Raw genomic sequence first — 20,222 nt, forward strand, 5'->3', positions numbered from 1 at the left:
AGAGAGGCAAAACTTACTTGCGGTACATACAGGAAAATTTAATCAATTTATTTAAATGTTCTAGTAGAATATGCATTTTATATGCTACCACCCTTGTCACAAAAAGCATCACCTTCATATTTAAGATTTGATTTGTCTGTATGCTATTTGCTTGGAGTCATTTAGGCCCATCTATGCTAACTGTGCAAAATTAACTTACTAGGGTTTGCCATTAAGGCAAGAATTTGTATTTTAGTTCCAAAGTTCCTATGCTGAGAGAAAAATCTCTACTGTGACCTGTTTTCTCTACTTTACCTCATCATATTATCTGCATTAGAAAATCAGATACAAATGTGTCCAGTAAAATCTGAATCATTTTATTACTTGACACTTTTTCTGACCTTGTGTTATGTTTAGATATTATTTGCTTCCAAAATCAGGCAGTTGGTTGGGACAGTCTGTTAATAAACCATAATGCTGACTGCAGGGTTAAGAGACAACACACATATACTGAAATAATTACAGATAGTCTGGCACTCTGCTGTGGCTGTGATCTCAGATTTTTAATTTAGAAGAATCTCAGGATAGCAGTAATGTAACTAGACAGCTGTATTTACTTCTGTGCACAAGAGCATACCATAAGGCATGTTGAACTTGAGTAAGGCATTTCATATTGCTATTCCCCATTACTTTATATTGTCCGAGGGATTTGGGGCCATTGACAACATTTATGTCCTACATACTTATAGAGGTAATTACCACTTAGAGAATTCCAAGACAGTCAAAGTAAGAATAAATTTTAATAAATTTGGCATCAGAAACCAAAGGCCTAACTTTATCGCTTTAATTCTGTGGGAGTTTAGCACAAGGACTACAGGATTCTGGTTTGAAGATCATCCTCTATTACTGGATATTATTACACCATCTGTTTTCTCTTTCCCCACATTTGTGCATGGGAGACAGCAGGATTACAGCTTGGAAGGAACTTTACTAATTGCAAGGGTTAGTGTGTTACAAAACTTAAATCACTGAATATATCCCCTCACCTGTAAATGCAACATGTTGCATTCTATAATGTCAGGGGTGAGTGCTGTATGTCACTTTTTACCTGAAGTATTAGGCTCAGTGCGTTTAGCATAAACAAAGTGCACTGAACTTAGTGAGTGCAATGAACTTAAATATTTCTCCAAATGCTAGCTCACTGCTTGTAAGATTTTCATTGAAAATGTGTACTAGGCAAATATTTTCTCTCTAACACAGGTGTTGGTTCAACTTTAGTATTTGATCATTTGCTCAGACTGTATATATGACAGCTATTTCACTAGTATATTTGTTATTTAATATTCTGATCTGTTGTTTTCCCACTCTTATCTATGGATGATGCCACAGAGAAAGGTGCGAAAGTGGAAGTTGCAGTAACACCACCAAGTGATTCAGGACCAGTGCAGAATGGAATCGCCCATAATGTTGAAGAGGTTAGTGACTTTTTTTTATTCTTCTTTTTATTCTCGTATTAGTAAATGTGTTGCATGTTTGTGCTTTTCACTGAAAGTAAACATCTTAATAGAAAGAAGCTGACAGTATGAACTGTCTGCATAATATTTAGATTTCATTTAGAACTGAATCCAGTGTACAGTTTGCCATATATAAAAGCTCTTGCCTTCTGCTCCTGCCCTTCAGTGTAAGGTAAGATGGGAGTCTGGAATCTGTTCTTTTATGAAATGTATTTTTACTCTACAGATGAGATGTTTGCAGCCCTAAATATAGCTAATAGAAATTGCTTGTCACATTGCACAAAACCTGTTCTCTTAAGAGAACCTGTCATGATGTGCATCATGGAATAGTCAAAATTAATTATGAAAGAGGACCTGTACAAAAACAACTGCATCCTGCCTTCTGTTATCTTGCTTCATAAGATTTTTTTCCCCCTGAGATTGTTCAGTGAAAACAATGAAGAAAAAGCAATCACATATCACAGCAGTGTCCACATGCTGTCAATTTACATTGTAATAAAACATTTCCTAGGCTTGTTCAGAAATCAGCACGGTCAAGGAGCTTTATTATTTGAGATAATGGTTTCAGTTTCAAGCAACTGCAGGGAAAGAAGGGAAAACTATTGCAAGAGTACATTACTCAGCAAAGCTTTCCTTTCATCTCCCTTTAGATGTTTTAAATTTGCAGTGATGCAGGCTTCGGAACTTTTATTTCGGCAAGTATTAGGAAATGCTGAACAATTACTCTCATGTATTAGATGTGGGATACAGTATTTATCCTTATCCAAATGGCACAACAGAGCAAAGCAGGGAGGTTTGTAACTGGTGGAGGAGTGAGTCTGCAGATTTAGCTCCATCAATCTGAGTGAAAAGATTTCAGGTATCTGCTGTAAAAATAAAAACTAGCAGTCTCCTAACTGCATTTTGAGATGGCCCACGCTGGCTTCCTCCCCAGTGGCCTTTCCAATTTTGTCTTCTTCCATTGGTAACCTGGCAGCTCTCTTAGGCTGCTTGAGTATTGATATGCTGAAATGCATTTTGTAAGTTAAAAGTGCATAGTGGAATTTTTGAGAAGTTGTAATACAAATAGTCTACTCATCTATGGAAAAAATAAATAGGCTTCCATAATACTTAGGACCCTTCACTGTCAGGATCTCTGGCAACTCTGTAGTGTGCCAGAGCCTTTCCTCAGTGTATTGCCTGGCTTTTTGTGCATAGCTTCCTTAAACACCTTCCCAAACTGTAGTATCACTCTGAAGCTAACACTGGGCTTTTCAGTTTCCTTCTGCTCTGTGTATTGACTTTGTGGACACTAATAGGATTACTCTCAATTTATAGAAGACAACAAAATTTATAGGCTACAACAGAAGCCCACACACATCGTTTCTGTGACCCTTTTCACTGATGAATATTAGAATTTGAAGAAGGGGAATAGGTCATTGCCCTCCTCCTTCTATTTAGTTTTTCCAAACTTGACCTACAAATGCTCTTGAATTTTGATCTTTTTGTAATGAAGTGTTCTCCATTGTATACTGATATCATTTTCTTCTGTTTCTAAGTAGAATTCAATCAAGTAGCTTGAAAGTTTGATTATTTTTCCTTACTCTAATGCAGAAGGAAGTAGTGTCAGAATTTGGAAAGATAGTATAAAATTGCTTCTCTCCAGTTTTCGACTTGCATAGTCTAAAGATACAGTTTTGTGATACGTAAGTGCTGTTTAGAAAAATCTCTTTAAAAAATTAACTATTAGTGCCTCCATATTGTGGTAGTGATAATTTAGAACTGAGAAAATTAGAAACTATCAGTCTGGATGAACAAAGTTTCAAATATGCCTTTGGGGGAACACATGCTGTCCTAAAAACTGTGGGATGTGAAATGGATATACTCATATAGCAGGTCATCCTGGAACATGTTTCCAGTGGTGATACAGAAGACCCACATAGGGATCTAATTCTTTCTCCCCCGTTGTCAATTTCTACTATGGTCTTCATGCCTTTCCCTCTTGCAAAACAAGCGTAGTCACCTTTGTGGTTTTTTGTTTTACTTTTCACTGATGCTGATTATAGTGTCTGGTTCTAAATCCCTTGACACAAGCATTTTAGAATATCAGTCTCTGTATTTGAGTTAGAATTGTCTGAAAATAAGTACATTAAATCTTCTATGTTCCTCTATGTACATAAATCCATTTTACTTATAAATCCCCTATTATTTTAAAGTTACAATGTTGAGAAAAAGACCCTTGTGAAAAGATGGTCTCAGGCTAAGACTACAAGCAAAGGACAAAAACCCAGCTTTCATATTGTATTTTAATTTTCATATTTTTGTAAAATAATTCTTTTTAAAAGCATGATACTCCCAATTGCCATGATTTAGTTTTCCATATACCTCTCCTGGTTTCTTTAGGGGCTTTTTAGGAACATCTTTATATTTTCCTTCTTTTTCAAGAAAGAAGGAAAGGCTTACACAGAGCTGAAACACCACACAAGACAGATTCGAGGACACTGTCAAGTTAATGACTTCTGCAAGATGTCATGATTGGTGTATTTCACCTAATTTACTTTTTTGTTTTTTGTTTTTAATTTCTTCGTTTCTCTCTTCCAAACTCCACTGTCTTGCTTTTCCCTTTTGCCTAGGACCTTAACTCCATTTTTCTTACTCCACTGTCCTCCAGGGAAAGTCAGCTGTTCTCTTTGTAGCTCAAGCCCTTCTTCAACAAGAAAAACTCTTTCCTGATGCTGCTTGCAGAAATTCAAAAAGGCTGTCCAGAAAATGTACCCAGCAACCCAATCATTTGTGCCAGAGAGTAAGACTCCTATCACCCCACTTACCTATAAGCAGAAGCTGATATCCTACACTTTGATAAAATTGGGATCTTCAGCTAAGGACAGATGGCTGTGGTCTCCTTCCCGTTCCTTAGCCAGCACAGGAGGGAACAATACCTCCTCCCACCATACCATCTGTAAGACATTACTGCTTTATTTGAAGTCAGAAATTGCCTTCTTTTCTGCTGGATATTGCATCTTCCTTGGGGATTTTGTTCTACTTACAGCATTCTGTCTCTTAACCTTTAGCAGGTTGCCACAGAGGAGAAGACTCTGTTATATAAAGCTTCATAGAGTGGTACCAAGCATGCGTAAGAAAATGAAACAAGACTAAAAGGACGCTTACTATCTCATTAAATGTTTTGTAAAGTGCCTGTCAAGAGTGTGATCCTTCTGAGAAGTCCAGTTCCACCCCCTGCCACCTTCTTAACTAGCATTTGGTAGTTGTTTTAACCTGTGGCTTACCTGAAAATAGTTTCCAATCTGAAGATAATACCTTTTCCTCTGACCTACACCCACACGCACACATGCACGCACATACTCATGTACACACGTACACATGCACACAGTTCTTCCTTTTTCCATGGAAACCCCGCTGGAAAGTGTTTACATGCCAATCATGACTGAGATAACTTTTCCATGAAAGTATAAGGCAATTTTTATGCCACAGGAGAATGGTGCAAAGGCTTCATTGTTTGCATGGGGTGTAATCCACTTACCTGAGCAGCAATCTGGTAAAGCATGTTTTGCCTTCCCCACTGAAGAGCAGCAGCACCCTGTGCTGCATTTCAGGACAGAGCCCTGATGGGGACATATCTCCCCTGCCCTGGAGTAATGATTCCATTTGCATCAAATCAGCATGGTGTGAATGTGAGTAGCATTGCATTCTCTGTCTCAGGGTGGTAATATGGGCTATGTTAAACATTACTATTTCATAGAGAGAGAGGGTCGAGAAGATTAGAGCAGCCTTCGTTGTAAGACCGTGATACATTCTAGCATCCCTGGTATTTGTTTGATTCATCATAAAAAAATTATTTTCCAGAGCCCAAATACTTTTTCAGTTGCCACACTTGGCCTAAAGTAAATGTCTGCATCTTGTTTGCCCTTTGCAACTTAAAGAGAAGGTGCTGCTATCAAAAGGGGTTGATTTTTATTTTCACAATGCTACTCAGTGACCTAGTCCACACTTTTTGCTGCAGTATACCAGTTTGACTTACTTGAAAATTATGACTGTGAAAAACGGCATGAAGACAAAGGCTTATTCTTCAGAAGTATCTCCATGATACCATAGCTGTTACATCTCCTGGTGAGCTGACTGAAGTTTAGTGTGTTACATTCTGAGAATTTATTTTCAAATTCCCCAAAGAATGCTGACAGCATAGCATAAAAAACTAGCATATAAGCTCTGGGAGCTGTGATTTTACTTATTTGTGCAAGTGCCCAAGAGGACACAAGCAGCAATAGCAGAATCTGGACTAAACACCTGCCTGACCTTACTCCTTCCCACAGGGTCCACTCAAAAGGTAGCTCTTTTCAGTGAGTTGAAAGTGCAGCAAGGATTAGCACAAATTAACTGTCCTAAGAAGAGTATCTGCATATACAGAATGCATTCTGAAAGCTCAGGGATTTAATATTACTGACTGCTTGACTTTTACTCAAGAATTTGTGAGGAAAGATGTTGCTTTCTATCTTTAGTCACCCCATAGAAATTGCATACTCTTGTACTAGCTTACTATCTCATCTTGTTTTGCCTTTTTTTTTTTTAATGAGATCTAAGAGAAGACAAATGAGTGATTTAGCTTACAGAGAAGAAACAGAAGGCAGAGACTTGAGGCTGTTCTTAGTAGGGCTCCAATTGCCTACACTCTCTGCCTTTCTAGTGAAAGAGATTAGTGTGAGATGTGCCCTCTAAAGAAAAAAATAAACCTCAATTTTTAAAATCACTATATACCTCTGGGACAGAGAACATTTGAGATCATGATCACATAAGTTAGTTTTTCGTGACTTACTCATTGTGAAAAGTTAGGTTGTACACAGCTCATTTCCAAAATAAAACCCTCACAAACAAACAAAAACCCACCCTGAAACAAAAAAAGACCTGAGCAGTCTTTTTCAGCAAGGAAAGAAATTGCCTCTTTAAAAGTGGTGCAATATCTGTACTGCAGCATAAGCAAATTGAACTGCATATAATTCCTGTCTTCAGTTTCCTTTCTTCTGGAGCCCTCATGCTAATTCTTTATTGATTAAGTATCAGCAGCCAAAATGCACAAGAAATGTACAAGCATGAGAATTCATCTCATAGCTCTTCATCTTAGGTGGACTAACAGATTAATCCTCAGAATATGATATTTATAGTTCATACGTTATAGCTGTTATACAGTACAGATTAGTTGGTAAACAGTGGCAGATTCAGTATTTCTGAAGCGCTCCGAAGTTTGAGGTGGTTCTTTGTACTTGTTTTCCATTTTCTCCTAATGTGAGGAAGAAAAGTATTAAATTCTGTTCAGTGTTGTGCCAAAAAAAGCAACTGTTTTTCCTAATATAATATGAGTGTAAACCCCTATAGAGACAGTGATTTTGTGATGTTTGCTAGAAGGAGTGACTGCCTTGTGACTTTGGCAGATGGAGTTTGCTATAAGCTGTTGTTTATAAACAAAATAATTGTGGATGAAATGTCACTGTATATTTGTATTGTTTATACAATGTAAAATACACCGTAATTTCCTCTGTTTGGAAAAATTTTACTGAGAAAATTGGATAGATTTAGATTAGATACTAGGAGGAAATTGTTAGGGTGGTGAGGTACTGGAACAGGTTACCCAGAGAAGTTGTGGATGCCCCAACTGGAGCTGTGGAAGTGTTCAAGGCCAGGCTGGGTGGGGCTTTGAGCAACGTGCTCTAGTGGAAGGTGTCCCTGCCCATGTCAGGGAGTTGGAACTAGATGATCTTTAAGGTCCCTTCCAATCCAAACCATCCCATGTTTCTAAAACAATCCTGAGCAAACCAGTAAGCGCTTTCTTACCTGGGATTACAGATAAATATTTGATAGATGTTCTTGCATAAAGAACTGTGAAATATGGAGCATCCATAGTTTTTGTACCACTTTAATTGTTTGTAATGATTTAAATAAAAGAATAGTTGAAGTAGCAAGAACAGAGTTTAGAATGTATGTAGATGGGTTTAAAAGAATATTTATTACAGATGTATGAAAGAGAACACCAAGCAAAATAACACTTCTAATCTCATTTCTTAAGATGCATTTTCCTAATAGAGGATTAATTTCCTAATCATCAATAATAATAATAATAACAATAACAATAAAATATATGCTAGGGTACCACAATTATCCCATCTAGGCATTAGTATACATTTGATATTCATCACTGCAGATGTCTCTGTAAGGAAAAGACAGTCTCAAATCTCAGCAAGAAAAAATGAGGATCCAATGCATAAAAAGTAAAAGGAGTTATGACAGCTGGTAAGAATTTCACAGAAACACAGTAATGACTATTATATGTGAAGATCTAATGCAGCTACATCTAAATCTTTCATGACTGGTTAGGGGATGAGGGGCACAAGTATGTCATTCTGTATTCTTCCAGTAGCAGGACATGATGAGGGAAGAAACAGGAAAACTCAGAAGGTCAATAACTGGCACCAAGAGTGGTGTCACCAGCAGAGTTTTTGGGGTTTTTATCATGGATTGGCTTAAACAAGACTGGACCTGCTGATGACAGGCAGGGTACACCTCAAAGGGGCAAAAGGATCAGAGTTAGCAGGGCTCATTGAAAGAGCCTTAAACTAGATTTGAAAGAGGAAAGGGATGAAACCAGGCATGCTAGAGATAAGCCTAGGAGTGGCACATCAATGTCTGAGGAACAGTGTGCTAGTGAGGCCCTTCAGTCTGTGCCATGGTGTGCTGAGTACACCAGAGCACATTTGAAATGTCCCTGTACTAATTCACACAGCACCTTCACCATCTCAGTGGAGGTAGTGGATCAAGATCCATATACAGCTGCAAAGAGCTAAGCATCATCAATCCATCAGAAACAACAGAAGCACCTGAGAACAGACACATAGTAATTAAGGCTCCTCCCCCCAGAAAATGTGACAGGACTGATAGCCCAACTAAAGTGCATCTACACCAATGCATGCAGTGTACACAACAAACAAGAGGGGCTGGAAGCCATTGAGCAGATGGAAAACTATGATGTAATTCCAGTAACATAAACATAGTGGGATTACTTACACAACCAGAGTGATGCAATAGATGGCTATAAACTCTTCAGAAGGGATAGGCAAGGAAGGAGAAGTGGTGTGGTAGCGCTGTATGTTACGGAGTGTTTGACTTTCTAGAGCTTGATGATGGTGATAAAAGGGTTGAGTACTTACAGGTAAGACCAGGATTGATATCCTGGTGGGAGTCTAATATAGACCATCCAATTAGTTCAAAGAGGAAGACAAAAATATACCATAAGCAGCTGGAGGAAGTTTTACTACTGCTGGACCTTTTTCTTCTGGAACACTTCAGTGTACCAGATACCTGCTGGAAATACAACAGAGCAGAAAGGGAACAGTCCAGGAGGTTTCTGAACTGTGTGAAACATGCCTTGATACTTTTGACACAGTGGGTGAGGGAACCAGCCAGGAAAGGTGCCCAGCTGGATCTGCTGATTGTGAACAGAGGATTAGTGGGAGATGTGGTGGTCAGAGGCCATCTTGGGCACAGAGACAACGAAAGCAGAGCTTTCTATTCTCAGAGCTGTAAGGAGGGTGGTCAGCAGAACTGCCAGAACTGGTGCTTGGGACTTCCAGGGGGCAGACTTTGGCCTGTTTACAGGACTGGTGAATAGAGTTCCTTGGAGGTGGTCCCAAGGGAACGAAGAAGTGCAGGAAGGCTGAACATTCTTCAAGAAAAAAATCTTAGAGGTGCAGGAGAAGGTTGTCACCATGTGCTGAAAGAAGAGCTGTCTGGGAAGACTGGCCTGGCTGAACAGAGCTTTGGCTAAACTCAGGAGGAAAAGGAGAGTTTACGACCTTTGGAAGAAGGGACAGGCAGCTCAGGAGGACTACAAGGATATTGTGAGGTTATGCAGGGTGAAAATTCGATGGGCCAAAGTCCATCTAGAATTTAATTTGGCTTCTGCAGTTAAAAACAATGAAAGGTGTTTCTAGAAATGAAAGGTGTTCTAGAAAGACATGAGCAACAGAAGGAGGGTTAAGGACAATCTCCATCCTTTCTTGGATACAGTGGGAAATGTTGTGACAAGGAATAAGGAAAAACCTGAGGTATGGAATGCCTTTCTTGCCTCATTCTTTAACATCAAGATTGGCTGTCGTCAGGGTCAGTCAGACCCCTGGGCTGGAAGACAGGGATTGAGAGCAGAACGAAGCCCCCATAATCCAAGGGGAAATGGTCAGTGACTTGCTACACTGCTTAGAGACACACAGGTCTCTAAGGCTGGATGGGATCCCCTCAAGGGTACTGAGGGTGCTGATGGAAGTGCTCACAAGCCACTTTGCATCATTTACCCACAATCCTGGATAACTGGGGATGTCCCAGTTGACTGGAGTTGGCAAATGTGATGCCCAGGTATGGGAAGGGTGGGAAGGAGGATCCAGAGAACCACAGGCCTGTCAGTCTGACCTCGGTGCCAGGGATGATCATGAAGAAGGTCACCCTGAGTGCCATCACACAGCATGTGCAGGACATCAAGGGGACTGGGCCCCATCAGCCAAGGTTTGTCAAAGGCAGGTCCTGCTTGACCAACCTGATCTCCTCCTATGACAAATTGACTCACTTAGTAAATGAGGGAAAGGATGTGGATGTTGTCTACCTGTACCTCAGTAAAGCATTTAACACCATTTCCCACATAATTCCTATGGAGATACTGGCTTTCCATGGTGTGGATGGGTAGACCAGGTGTGGATGGTTCACTGGGTAAAAAACTGAGTGGATGGCCGGGCCCAGAGAGTGGTGGTGAATGGAGGTAAATCCAGCTGTCAGTCTCTGGTGATGTTCTCTAGGGCTTTGTACTGGGGCCAATCCTGCTTAATGTCTTTATTGGTAATTTGCATGAGGGGATCAAGTACACCCTCCTCAGTCAGTTTTCAGATGTCACAAAGTTGGGTTGGACTGTTGATCTTCTTGAAGGTAGGAAGGCTCTTCGGAGTGGTCTGGACAGGCTGGATCCATGGGCTGAGACCAGTGCTGTGAGGTTCAGTAAAGCCAAATGCTGGGGCCTGCCCTTGCATCACAACAACCCCATGCAACAGTGCTGCAAGCTGGGGAAGAGTGGTTGAAAAGCTTCATGGTGGGAAAGGACCTGGGGGTCATTTAGTCTAGATGACCTCCAGAGGTCCCTTCCAACCCCAACTATTCTATGATTCTGTGATTCTGTGCTGGCCAACAGCAGCTAAACACGAGCCAGCTGTGCCCAGGTGGCCAAGAGATCCAGTGACATCCTGGCTCGTATTAGCAATAGTGTGGCCAGCAGGACCAGGACAGTGACTGTACCCCGTACCCCTGGCACTGGTGAGGCCACATCTCAAATCTTGTGTTCCCCTTTGGGGCCCAAGAAACACACTACAAGAAAGACACTGAATTGCTGGAGCGTGTCCAAAAAAGGACAGTGGAGCTGGTGATGGGTCTGGAGCACAAATCCTGTGGGAAATAGCTGAGGGAGGTGGGTTTTTCAGCCTGGAGAAAAGGAAGCTCAGGGGAGACCTTATTGCTCTCTACAACTGCCTGAAAGGAGGGTGTAGCCAGGTAGGGGTCAGCCTCTTGTCCCAAGTAGCAAGTGACAGGACAAGAGGAAATGGCCTCAAGTTGTGTCAGAGAAGGTTTAGATCAGATATTACAAAAATTCCTTCACGGAAAGGGTTATCAAGCCTCGGATCAGTTACCAAGCAGGAAAGTGGTTGTGTGACAATCCATGGAAGTATTTAGAATATGTGTAGGTATGGTGCTTGCAGACATGGTTTAGTGATGGAGTGTTAGGTTTTTGGTTGGACTTGATGATCTAAAGTCTTTTCCAGCCTAAATATTGCTATGATTTTATGAATTTATGGAAGATGAAAAAATATGCCATATTTGAATACTTAGTCTCTGAATGCTCATGTCTGACCATTGTAAGGTACTGGGGTAAACTGGCCTTTGTTCTGACTTAATACAGCAGTTTAACAGATTATCATCAGAGTACATCACATCAGGTAATGCAGCTTTCCCATATGTCCAGTCCAGTGTTGTTAATTAGCTACAGAGTCATAGCAGGGAATGAGTTTTGGAGTGTAGATGTGTAGGTAGTAGCACTTAAGCTGCCCTAAAGAAATGGAGATCTTTGCACAGTGCTGGCAGGTGTGTCATAAAGTGAGCAGACTATTCTTCACTTCTGTTGGAGCATGTAGGGGTCAAGGCAGATACCGTAAGATATCTAAAATGGTACCATCATATGTGTTTAGGCAATTGAATTCCTGGGTGTGTATCATGTTATAATTACATTTTCTTCTTTGCGTTGCAGGATATAATCATATTGAACATTGCAAGTACAGAGTTTTCATCATACAGACCAAAATAAATCAAAACTAGAGCTTCAGGATTAGTTTCTACAAACTGTGATAGTGCATATTCAGTATGTACATTCCTGGAGCCACAGACAGTGCAATCTCTCCATGAATCTGTGCTGAGTCATTTTCTGTCACTGCTGCTTAGTCCACAGTGTGACACTCACATTTGTGTGGTTTTAGAGCTGCCGTGATTATTTCCCATTCATTTCTTCAACTTCAGTGGATAATTTAGTATTGCTTTGAAATTTGTGGAAGCTAGATCTACAAATACTTCGAACTTCATTATTCCCACTGATTTTTGGAAAGTCAGCATTGAAAATCAGATGCCAAATCCAGTTTGCAAAATATGAAATGAATATCTAATCTGTGACATCTGTAATGTACCCTGGAGTTAAACTAGCAAGAAGAAGTGTTTTGCCTGCACTGTGAGCTTGTGTTTGGCCTTATATTTTGGCCTCATTGGTGTCTTGGGGAAAGGGATGACATAGGACAACTGGAAGGTGAAAAGATCTCACACAGATAGATCAAGGTTTCTCGGGAGACATCTGGCAATCTCCAAAAGCAATTCTTTGTGGTTCTTTGCTACAGCCACTCATGTTGCCTCTGTGCTCATGCACACTCAGAGGTGTTTGACACAGACATGAAAATAGAACAAGGCCCAGTGTTAAACTACAGTGTGTACTGGTACGGTATTGCATGAACCAACATAGGCATTACTGTCTAGATATTTTTAAGACTCATGTGCAAACTCAGACTAATGTAAAGTTTTGTTGTGATTAAATGTAGTTGTTAATCATGGCTAATCTCTAAAGCTGGCAATTCAGGAAATACCATGCCACTCAGTGCTGTTTATGCAGCAGTCACTTACAAAGCTTTATTCCAGCTGAGTTGGCTGATTGAATTACACAGAGGCCATTCAGAAAGAGTTACCTAGGCAACCCTTCAACTGGTCCTTTTGTGCTCAGATTTAATCTCAGTCATCATATTTCAAAGCTGAGCCTCCGTCTCAGGTTGATTTTCCCACCCCAACAGCATCTACCGGAATGAAAAAGGAATGGATTTGGCTTTGGGAAGTAGCCTCACAAACTTCTCCAGCACAGTTTCCCTAAAATCAGGCTTCAATAGATTTGCAGCAATGAAGCATAGTATGTCCACCTTCAGTGAAGAGCTGAAAGCTAAAGCCAAAAGCTAGCCTCTTAAGCTGCTCAGGAGCCTCTGAAGTATTGTGTTGAGTGCTACAAACTGTGCCAAAATATTTTTAAAAATTTTTTAATGATTATAACCAGTGACCTGTTCACTTTACTGTTGTCTTACAGTCTTGCAACTTGGGAGTTTCACAAAGTATATAGGTTAATAAAATATTGTCCTCTGTTGACATCAACACATAACTCAAAAGTAGCTGCAACTTGTCAATGTGTCAAGAGGTAAATAGGAATTTGCTTCCAGTCCATCGGTGCCAGGTGATACCTTCATACTGAAAGATCCCAAGCTAAGAGCTGAGCTTGCTTCTGTAGGTACTGATCAGTTCAGGTAGTTGGACAATTCAGGAGTACACAACAGTGGAATAATCAAGACCAGTTAGGTCAATTAGCAGTAGGTAGAAAATGTTATTAACAGTATAATCATATAGTGACATTTCATCAATAACACTTTTGCTTAGAAAAAAACAACTGGTGTGGTCATTTAAATGATTGCTTCATATAGCATTGTCATAAGGTTTATGTAAGCAATCTTAATACAGAGCAGTAACTGAAAAGAAACCTATTATAAATCTATAGGGGGAATAACATGCATATTGTGGAGATGTCTCAATCATTATCTTTTTTTCAAAAATAAAACCCAAGAACACTACATGAAGAAGTCATCATTATCACTCGTTCTCAAACAGTTTTCACCAGCTGCTCTTTTTCAGACCTTTTTAGCTTTCAGTGAGCTCTCTAGAAATCTTTCCAGCTTTAACAGGGTTTGCATTACACACATCTGTGTGAAAGTATTGTTCAGGCCATTTTTTCAGTTGACTGGTTCTGCAATTTATGTGCAGTTCTGGAGATATCACCTACCTATGTTAACAGTTTAAAAGTTATTTTGATACATGCATGCAAAAGGCTGAGTCATGCCTGCTATACTTGCTCCATTTGTTAGCAGAAGCAGTCTAAGGAAAGAGAAGTGTGTGGCAGCCAAACGTTTTCTGTCATGGGAGAGGGTTCCTATACACCTACTCTATAATAGGGATGGCAGGTGGGCAGCTTACACATAAATGGAGACTATAGACCAATGAGAAAATCAGCGAAACAAATTGGAGAGGACTGGCTTTAGTTTTAGGACCAAGTTGTTAAGAACACTGCTGTGTTGCGACTGGTCTAAACACAAGAGTCTTTGGGGAGAGACAAAGAGAAGCCCTTTCCTCATGTGGACAGCCCAACAGCAGTGTTACGGCCCAGAGAGGCTGGGCCATATCCATCCTTGTTGGTTTCACAGCTTGAGTGGGCAGAGCCCTGAGCAGCCCAGTCTGACACCAGCATCTTAGCACTAGTCTGACCCATAGGAGCTTAGCATCCCCACAGGTGCCTGAATTGCCGTATGTCCCTGCGAAGAAGACAATACATACACATATATACGCATATATATTTAATAGTAACTTTTTTATTTCCTCGCAAAAGCTTAAGAAATTAGATATACCTATACATCTATATGCATGCATAAAGATGCACTTCTGTGTGTGTGTGGGTGTGCGCACGTGTGCACAGGCACATATACACACACGTTCTCTCTCTCTTGTCTGTGTGGCCAGGCTTGATGCAGCCCAGACAGGTCTTAACCCCTGACTAGACTAGCCCACAACCGTAGGGAGAGCCACGCGAACACTTGTCAGAGACACCCTGTGCATCCCAAGGGACCAGCCACGTTGTCAACAAATGGACATCCTCAGGAAGCCTGTGCTGTAGGGATACCTCACAGTCTGGCCAAAGTCTCTTTTGGTGTGTCCTAGCTAATGTTGTTAGGTAGGTGGGCTGTTAATGCAATGTTTTTAGGCGCCGTAGTTCTCACTGAAACACAACACCCTCCTTGAATTCCTTTTGAAAGAATCCCTAACTTTATTCATCCACTGTGATAATCTGTTCACTGGAGCTTTTCTTACAGAATGAAGAGGATGAGGAGGAACAGCCTCTCAGCCTGGCCTGGCCTGAAACCCGACGCAAGCAGGCCACCTATCTTTTAGTGTTACCCATTGTTTTTCCACTGTGGGCTACCCTGCCAGATGTCAGAAAACCTGTAAGTAACTGTTGTATGTCAGTGTGTTCTGCACAAAAGGGTGGCTCTCTAGTTAAATGCCAGAAAAGAACAGCAGCAGATTCATGTAAAAACAGAGCTAATGGGTTTTTTTAATGGTTTCTTCTTTGAAGAAGAGGTCACAACATCAGTATTCAAATCTGCAAATGGCAAATGGGTGTTTATGAACAACTGGTTGGTAATAGCTCTATACAGGTTGTATTTGATTTGATTTGTATATTGAATTTGTATTCACTAATACTTTATGACATAAAGTGAAAGGTCTGAAAACTTCTTTGGGGCCTTCACATTTGTATTTCTGAATCTCTACTGAATGTCTCATGAGTGGTGAGTAAGTCTGTCTATGTGCAGTGCCCTAAAGGGTATGACTGGAAGGATTTTAGACTGTCTAGATTCTCTCTGCAGTTCAAACATAATGATATGCATTTCTTTTAAATTTATGTTCTATTAGACCTTTCTGTTCTACCCATAATCTCGTAATTTTCATACTAGGATGAGATCTGTAAGTCCCTTCATGTATAAATACTTGCCAGTTTTGTCCCAAACACAGCCTGAAGTAATGTAAGACTGGTGAGTTACCAAGGCTTACCACTTTCATACTCACATATACAAACAGACCTGACTGGGAAGGCTCATGGAAAGTAGAAGAGAGAGAGTCAAGAGCTGAAAAAAAAATTTTAGTAGTGTTTTAGTCTCTTTTCCTTTCTGGATGAAAAATGGGTTTAAAACTACTGCAAAGAGGCATGCACAGCATGTAAGTTTATAAATCAACACCCTGAATTCTGTTTTCCTCCTCACACAGCGAAAAACCTTCCCATCCCACACGCTGCAAAACTGCAATTCAGTGCAAGAAAGAAGCTAAAATAAGATCTCTGATTTGGTTTTGGATAAAGGTTTCCAAAGGCTATAAAGTGACGTTTTCCCTTCCAATGTTTAAGCTTTCTTTTTCTTAAAGATTTCAGAAAACTCTGGTAATCACTTTTGTTTCATAACGCACAGAGCATACTTCATGAATTTCAAGTTTGTTTATTTCTGAATTTATGCCTTCCTTTCATCATTCAAAACCGTCCTTGTAATTTTTTTCATAACTTGATCTAAAATGAGAGAGAAATATGTATGGGCATTATTTTGAATTTTGAAAATCTGCAGTTAGTATAAGTAGACCTGCAGCTTTATCCAATATTCTGTACTGTACAAATGAGAACAGTTTTGTAAATTATAGTTTTGGAGAGTGAATTGAAAAGTTGCCTGCAACTGTGTGATGCGTGTGATTATTAACACTAGTACCATTCACAACAGAACTCCATGCTGACATCCGGCATCTAAAATACCCTGCACAAAAGATAAACATGGTTGTATGTGCCAGATAGGCAAGTGGACAACAGAGTTTTAAAACTTCGTTCACTGAAAGGAGTAGTTTTTTATACAGAAAAAAACCAATGTCGTTTGTAATTACATGTAGATTAACAGAAGAGGTAATGGGCTGTATTGATGTGACAAACTGCTTACTTTGACCATTACTGTCAAAGAATTAACCAGATGGTTCCATAAACTATCTAACATATTAAATATGCTTCATTAATGTATCTTCAAAATATTCTCACTTATTTCTGTGTGCCATCCCCGCTAATCCCTTCCTAACAAAAACGAAGCCTGATATCACAGCTCAGCATGTGCATCAGAAAACAATTTTCAATGAAATCTGTGAGGTAAAAGTTAAAGCAAACCCAAACCAATACTTAACTAGATTTTTTAGGTAGGCCGCTATCAGGGACTTGATTTTCAAGTGTGGTAATTTTAGTCAGAAACCCAAATTCTGCATCAGAATGCTCAAACTAGCATGTGCATATATAAGATTAATGCTTGTGTGCTATATACTGATTTGAAAGACCATATGGAGCCTTTGGTATCCTCTGTGGGTGTCCACTTTTCAGTAAGTTCTTCTTTTCATCTAGAGTCTTTTTTCTAAAGTATATTTTATCTCCACGCAAAGGAGATGGTTTGCCTGCAGTTATTTGTACTACTCCAAGATATATTTAGCTCCATGAAGCCCAGAAGCTCTAGAAAAATTATTTCGTAGACAAGGTCTCTGGTACTAAAGTTAGCAAAATCCTGCTGCCTTATTATGCTCTGCTGCACACATATACAGATTTTTATATACTTAGAGTAGATTATGCATTAGTTCAGCTATCTGTCAGCTGATTGACTGGCTGAGATGTTTTAATGTGTTTAGTGCCTTAATAACACCTGCTCACATTAAGCCAGTATATATTAAAATCCTTACTATAACGTGATAATGTTGTTGGCATATTCCAGAGGTAGGTGTGCCCTTGGGGAATTTTTTTTCCTGAGTTTTTGCTCAGGTGTTTTGAACAATAATGGGTATTTTTCCTGTACTAATGGCTTATTTCCCCGGTGGCTCTTTAAAGGTCACATACGTAACTGCCCACCTCCAGCAGTAACAGATAATGAAAGATTGAAAGAAAAGTTACATGACCAAGGTGCCCTGGTAGGTCAGGAACAGATGTTGAACACCTCTTTTGTTACAACCTTACTCCACTGTCCATCCCCTTACATTACAGGCCAGAAAAATGGCTCTTAGGGCTCTGCCATCACTGGACCCATATGGGGGAGTTCTTCCTTTTATCTCTGCAAATTCCCATTACAAATGAAGAGCTACAACTTCCATGAACTCTTGTTGCCATTCAGAGATGTACTGTTACCAAGGGGACAAGGACAACATGTTCCTGTACAGATCCAGTTAGAGGAGCAGGTTCTGAGTAATCAGAGTTAAGCACTGTTAAGTGTGAAAGAAAGATCAAACTTTGCAATGCAGATACATTTATGAACGAGACAAACATATGAATCATTCAGGTTAAAGATGTTGGTAATAGTACTGGCTAAAATTAAAAGTTACCTTCCAAATTATTCAGCACACACTACCTTTCAGGATCAAGCTCTTAGAAGAAGAGCCTTCATACCTGGATTGTTTTTGCTGCTTATAGTCCTGTTTTTCAGACACTGGCATGAAATAAATATATATAAATATATCAAGAAAAACAGCCTTAAGGTTTCTGATAGGCAGGAACAGTACCAAACCATCTAATCTACGGTGGAACTACAAAATCCTTTTGCTTTTGTTAAAAGAAGATAACATATGAACTGAAGGAGCCATGCCTTCTCTCATTTGTGTGTTACTAGGACCACAGAAGAGCCAATTGGTAATAAACTAGGCACTCTGTCTTCACAATGCAACCACCACAACTACCAAAAAAGATGGGGAGAAGTATTCCTGTCTCCTGTCTCTGACTAATTCTTCTAGGAAAATGTTTAGAATTGGCAGCTCTCTGTTTTTCAAAGAGCTGGGGAGTAGAAATGACATAAATCTCAAAAGAATGCTGTCACTAGTTACAAAACAAGCATAATTATTATTATAGTCTGGAATAAAATCCAGCATACAAAAAAGAATCAGCATTCTTGTTATGGCTTTTTAAATTTTTCATCTATATGCAAATTATATAGCAGCATCTATGGAGTCCGTTTTTTATTTCATCACCTGTAAAACGTACAAGCTTTAAATTTTGCCCTTTCTGAATTTAAATGTTACCCATTTTAAAATAGGTGATTTAAGTGTTAAGCCTATTAAAGTATCTTGGACTGCTGCTTATCAGTTAATTTTAGTGGGAGAGGATTAGCTAAGACAGGCGAGGAGTACACATGCTGCAAAGTTACTGACTCGTAATTCTTAGCCATCCAAATTGCATGGGTGTCTGACTCAGATAGGCAGTGTCTCCTTGTTTTGCAAGAACCATTTGGTGTATATAATCTCACCATCAGAGAGCTGTTACTGCTCTGCTCTGGTTGTATTAGTTTTGCTTAAGCCAATGTATGCTTAAATCTTGAGTATTGTGCAGTGATCATTCAAATAGCATTGCTGCAAGGTGCTCTGTGCAGATTTTGTGATGAGGTGCAACAAGTTTATCGCTTCATCGTCTCATTAACCATATGTCTTGCCAAAAAATCCCAGCTTTTACAAGGAAGATGAAAAATGTTGAAAGTTGGAAAAGTTGACTACTAAGAATGGTGGAAAAAAAGTGCTAGCTGTTTAGTTTTAGAAGAGGAAATTGCTGTTTAGATTCATTTATTTCCACCAGTCTTAATTCTGCTCCCACTGGTGTCAGATCACTATAACAGCCATCTATATGTTTCTTTCAAATTGCGTTCCTTTTCAGATTAAGGTCTTCTCTCACCCAATGCATATAAAATTTTGATTTTAAACTTAAAAGTCCATCTGAGTAGGTTTAAATATCATAAGCTCATTATCATATTTTCTGCTTTGATAGAAATTTAGAACTCTGTTTTGAAGAAGTAAATCTGTAATGAGTTGAGGAGCAATTAAGAAATAGATCAACCAAAGTACCCTGAGTACTTCTAAAAACTATGCGTATGACACTAATGGAATTTATATGAAAAGGATGTTTCCAGGTGGCATTGTTTATTTTAAGGGTAATCCATTTAAAACACCTACTGGACTGCTTCCTTTACTCCAACAGAAGTTCGGTTATCCATATTATGAGGGAGTTTAGAATCATAAATTCATAGAATGGTTTGGGTTGGAAGGAACCTTGGAGATCATCTAGTTCCAAATCCCATGACATGGGCAGGGGCGCCATCTACTAGGCCAGGTTGCTTAGAGGCCCATCCAACCTGGCCTTGAACACTTCCAGGAATGGGGCATCCACAACTCCTATGGGCAGCCTGTTCCAGTGTCTCACCACCCTCATACTAAAGACTTCTTCCTAATACCAATCTAAACCTACTCTCTTTCAGTCCTCTTGTCCTGTCAGTGCATGCTCTTGTAAACAGTCTCTCTCCATCTTTCTTGTAGGCTCCTTTCAAGTACTGAAAGGCTACAATTAGGTCACCCCAAAGCCTTCTCCAGGCTGAGCAATCCCAATTCTCTCAGCCTTTCCTCACAGAAGAGGTGTTCCATCCCTCTAGTAGTGTTGTTAAATCTGTACCATTTTTAATGTGTATTCCTGTGTATATTCAGTTGTGAAATGGTATAGGT

At 39.7% G+C, this 20,222-nt stretch overlaps 1 protein-coding gene across 5 annotated transcripts in view; it reads left to right on the forward strand.

The window, feature by feature from the left end:
• Positions 1 to 20,222, forward strand: part of SLC24A2 (solute carrier family 24 member 2) — a 114,977-nt gene that overhangs the window by 81,947 nt on the left and 12,808 nt on the right. For all 5 annotated transcript variants that reach the window (XM_042012796.1, XM_042012800.1, XM_042012798.1 and 2 more), the window contains 2 exons: positions 1,369 to 1,454; positions 15,002 to 15,133. In XM_042012796.1, the coding sequence (XP_041868730.1) occupies positions 1,369 to 1,454; positions 15,002 to 15,133 (218 nt within the window). The remainder of the gene's footprint in view (positions 1 to 1,368; positions 1,455 to 15,001; positions 15,134 to 20,222) is intronic.

This window comes from Corvus kubaryi, unplaced genomic scaffold (genome assembly GCF_017639235.1).
Source record: "Corvus kubaryi isolate FWS band 111438036 unplaced genomic scaffold, C.kubaryi_AGA036_p1.0 split1-37296, whole genome shotgun sequence".
In the NCBI taxonomy this organism is placed as follows: Eukaryota; Metazoa; Chordata; class Aves; order Passeriformes; family Corvidae; genus Corvus; species Corvus kubaryi.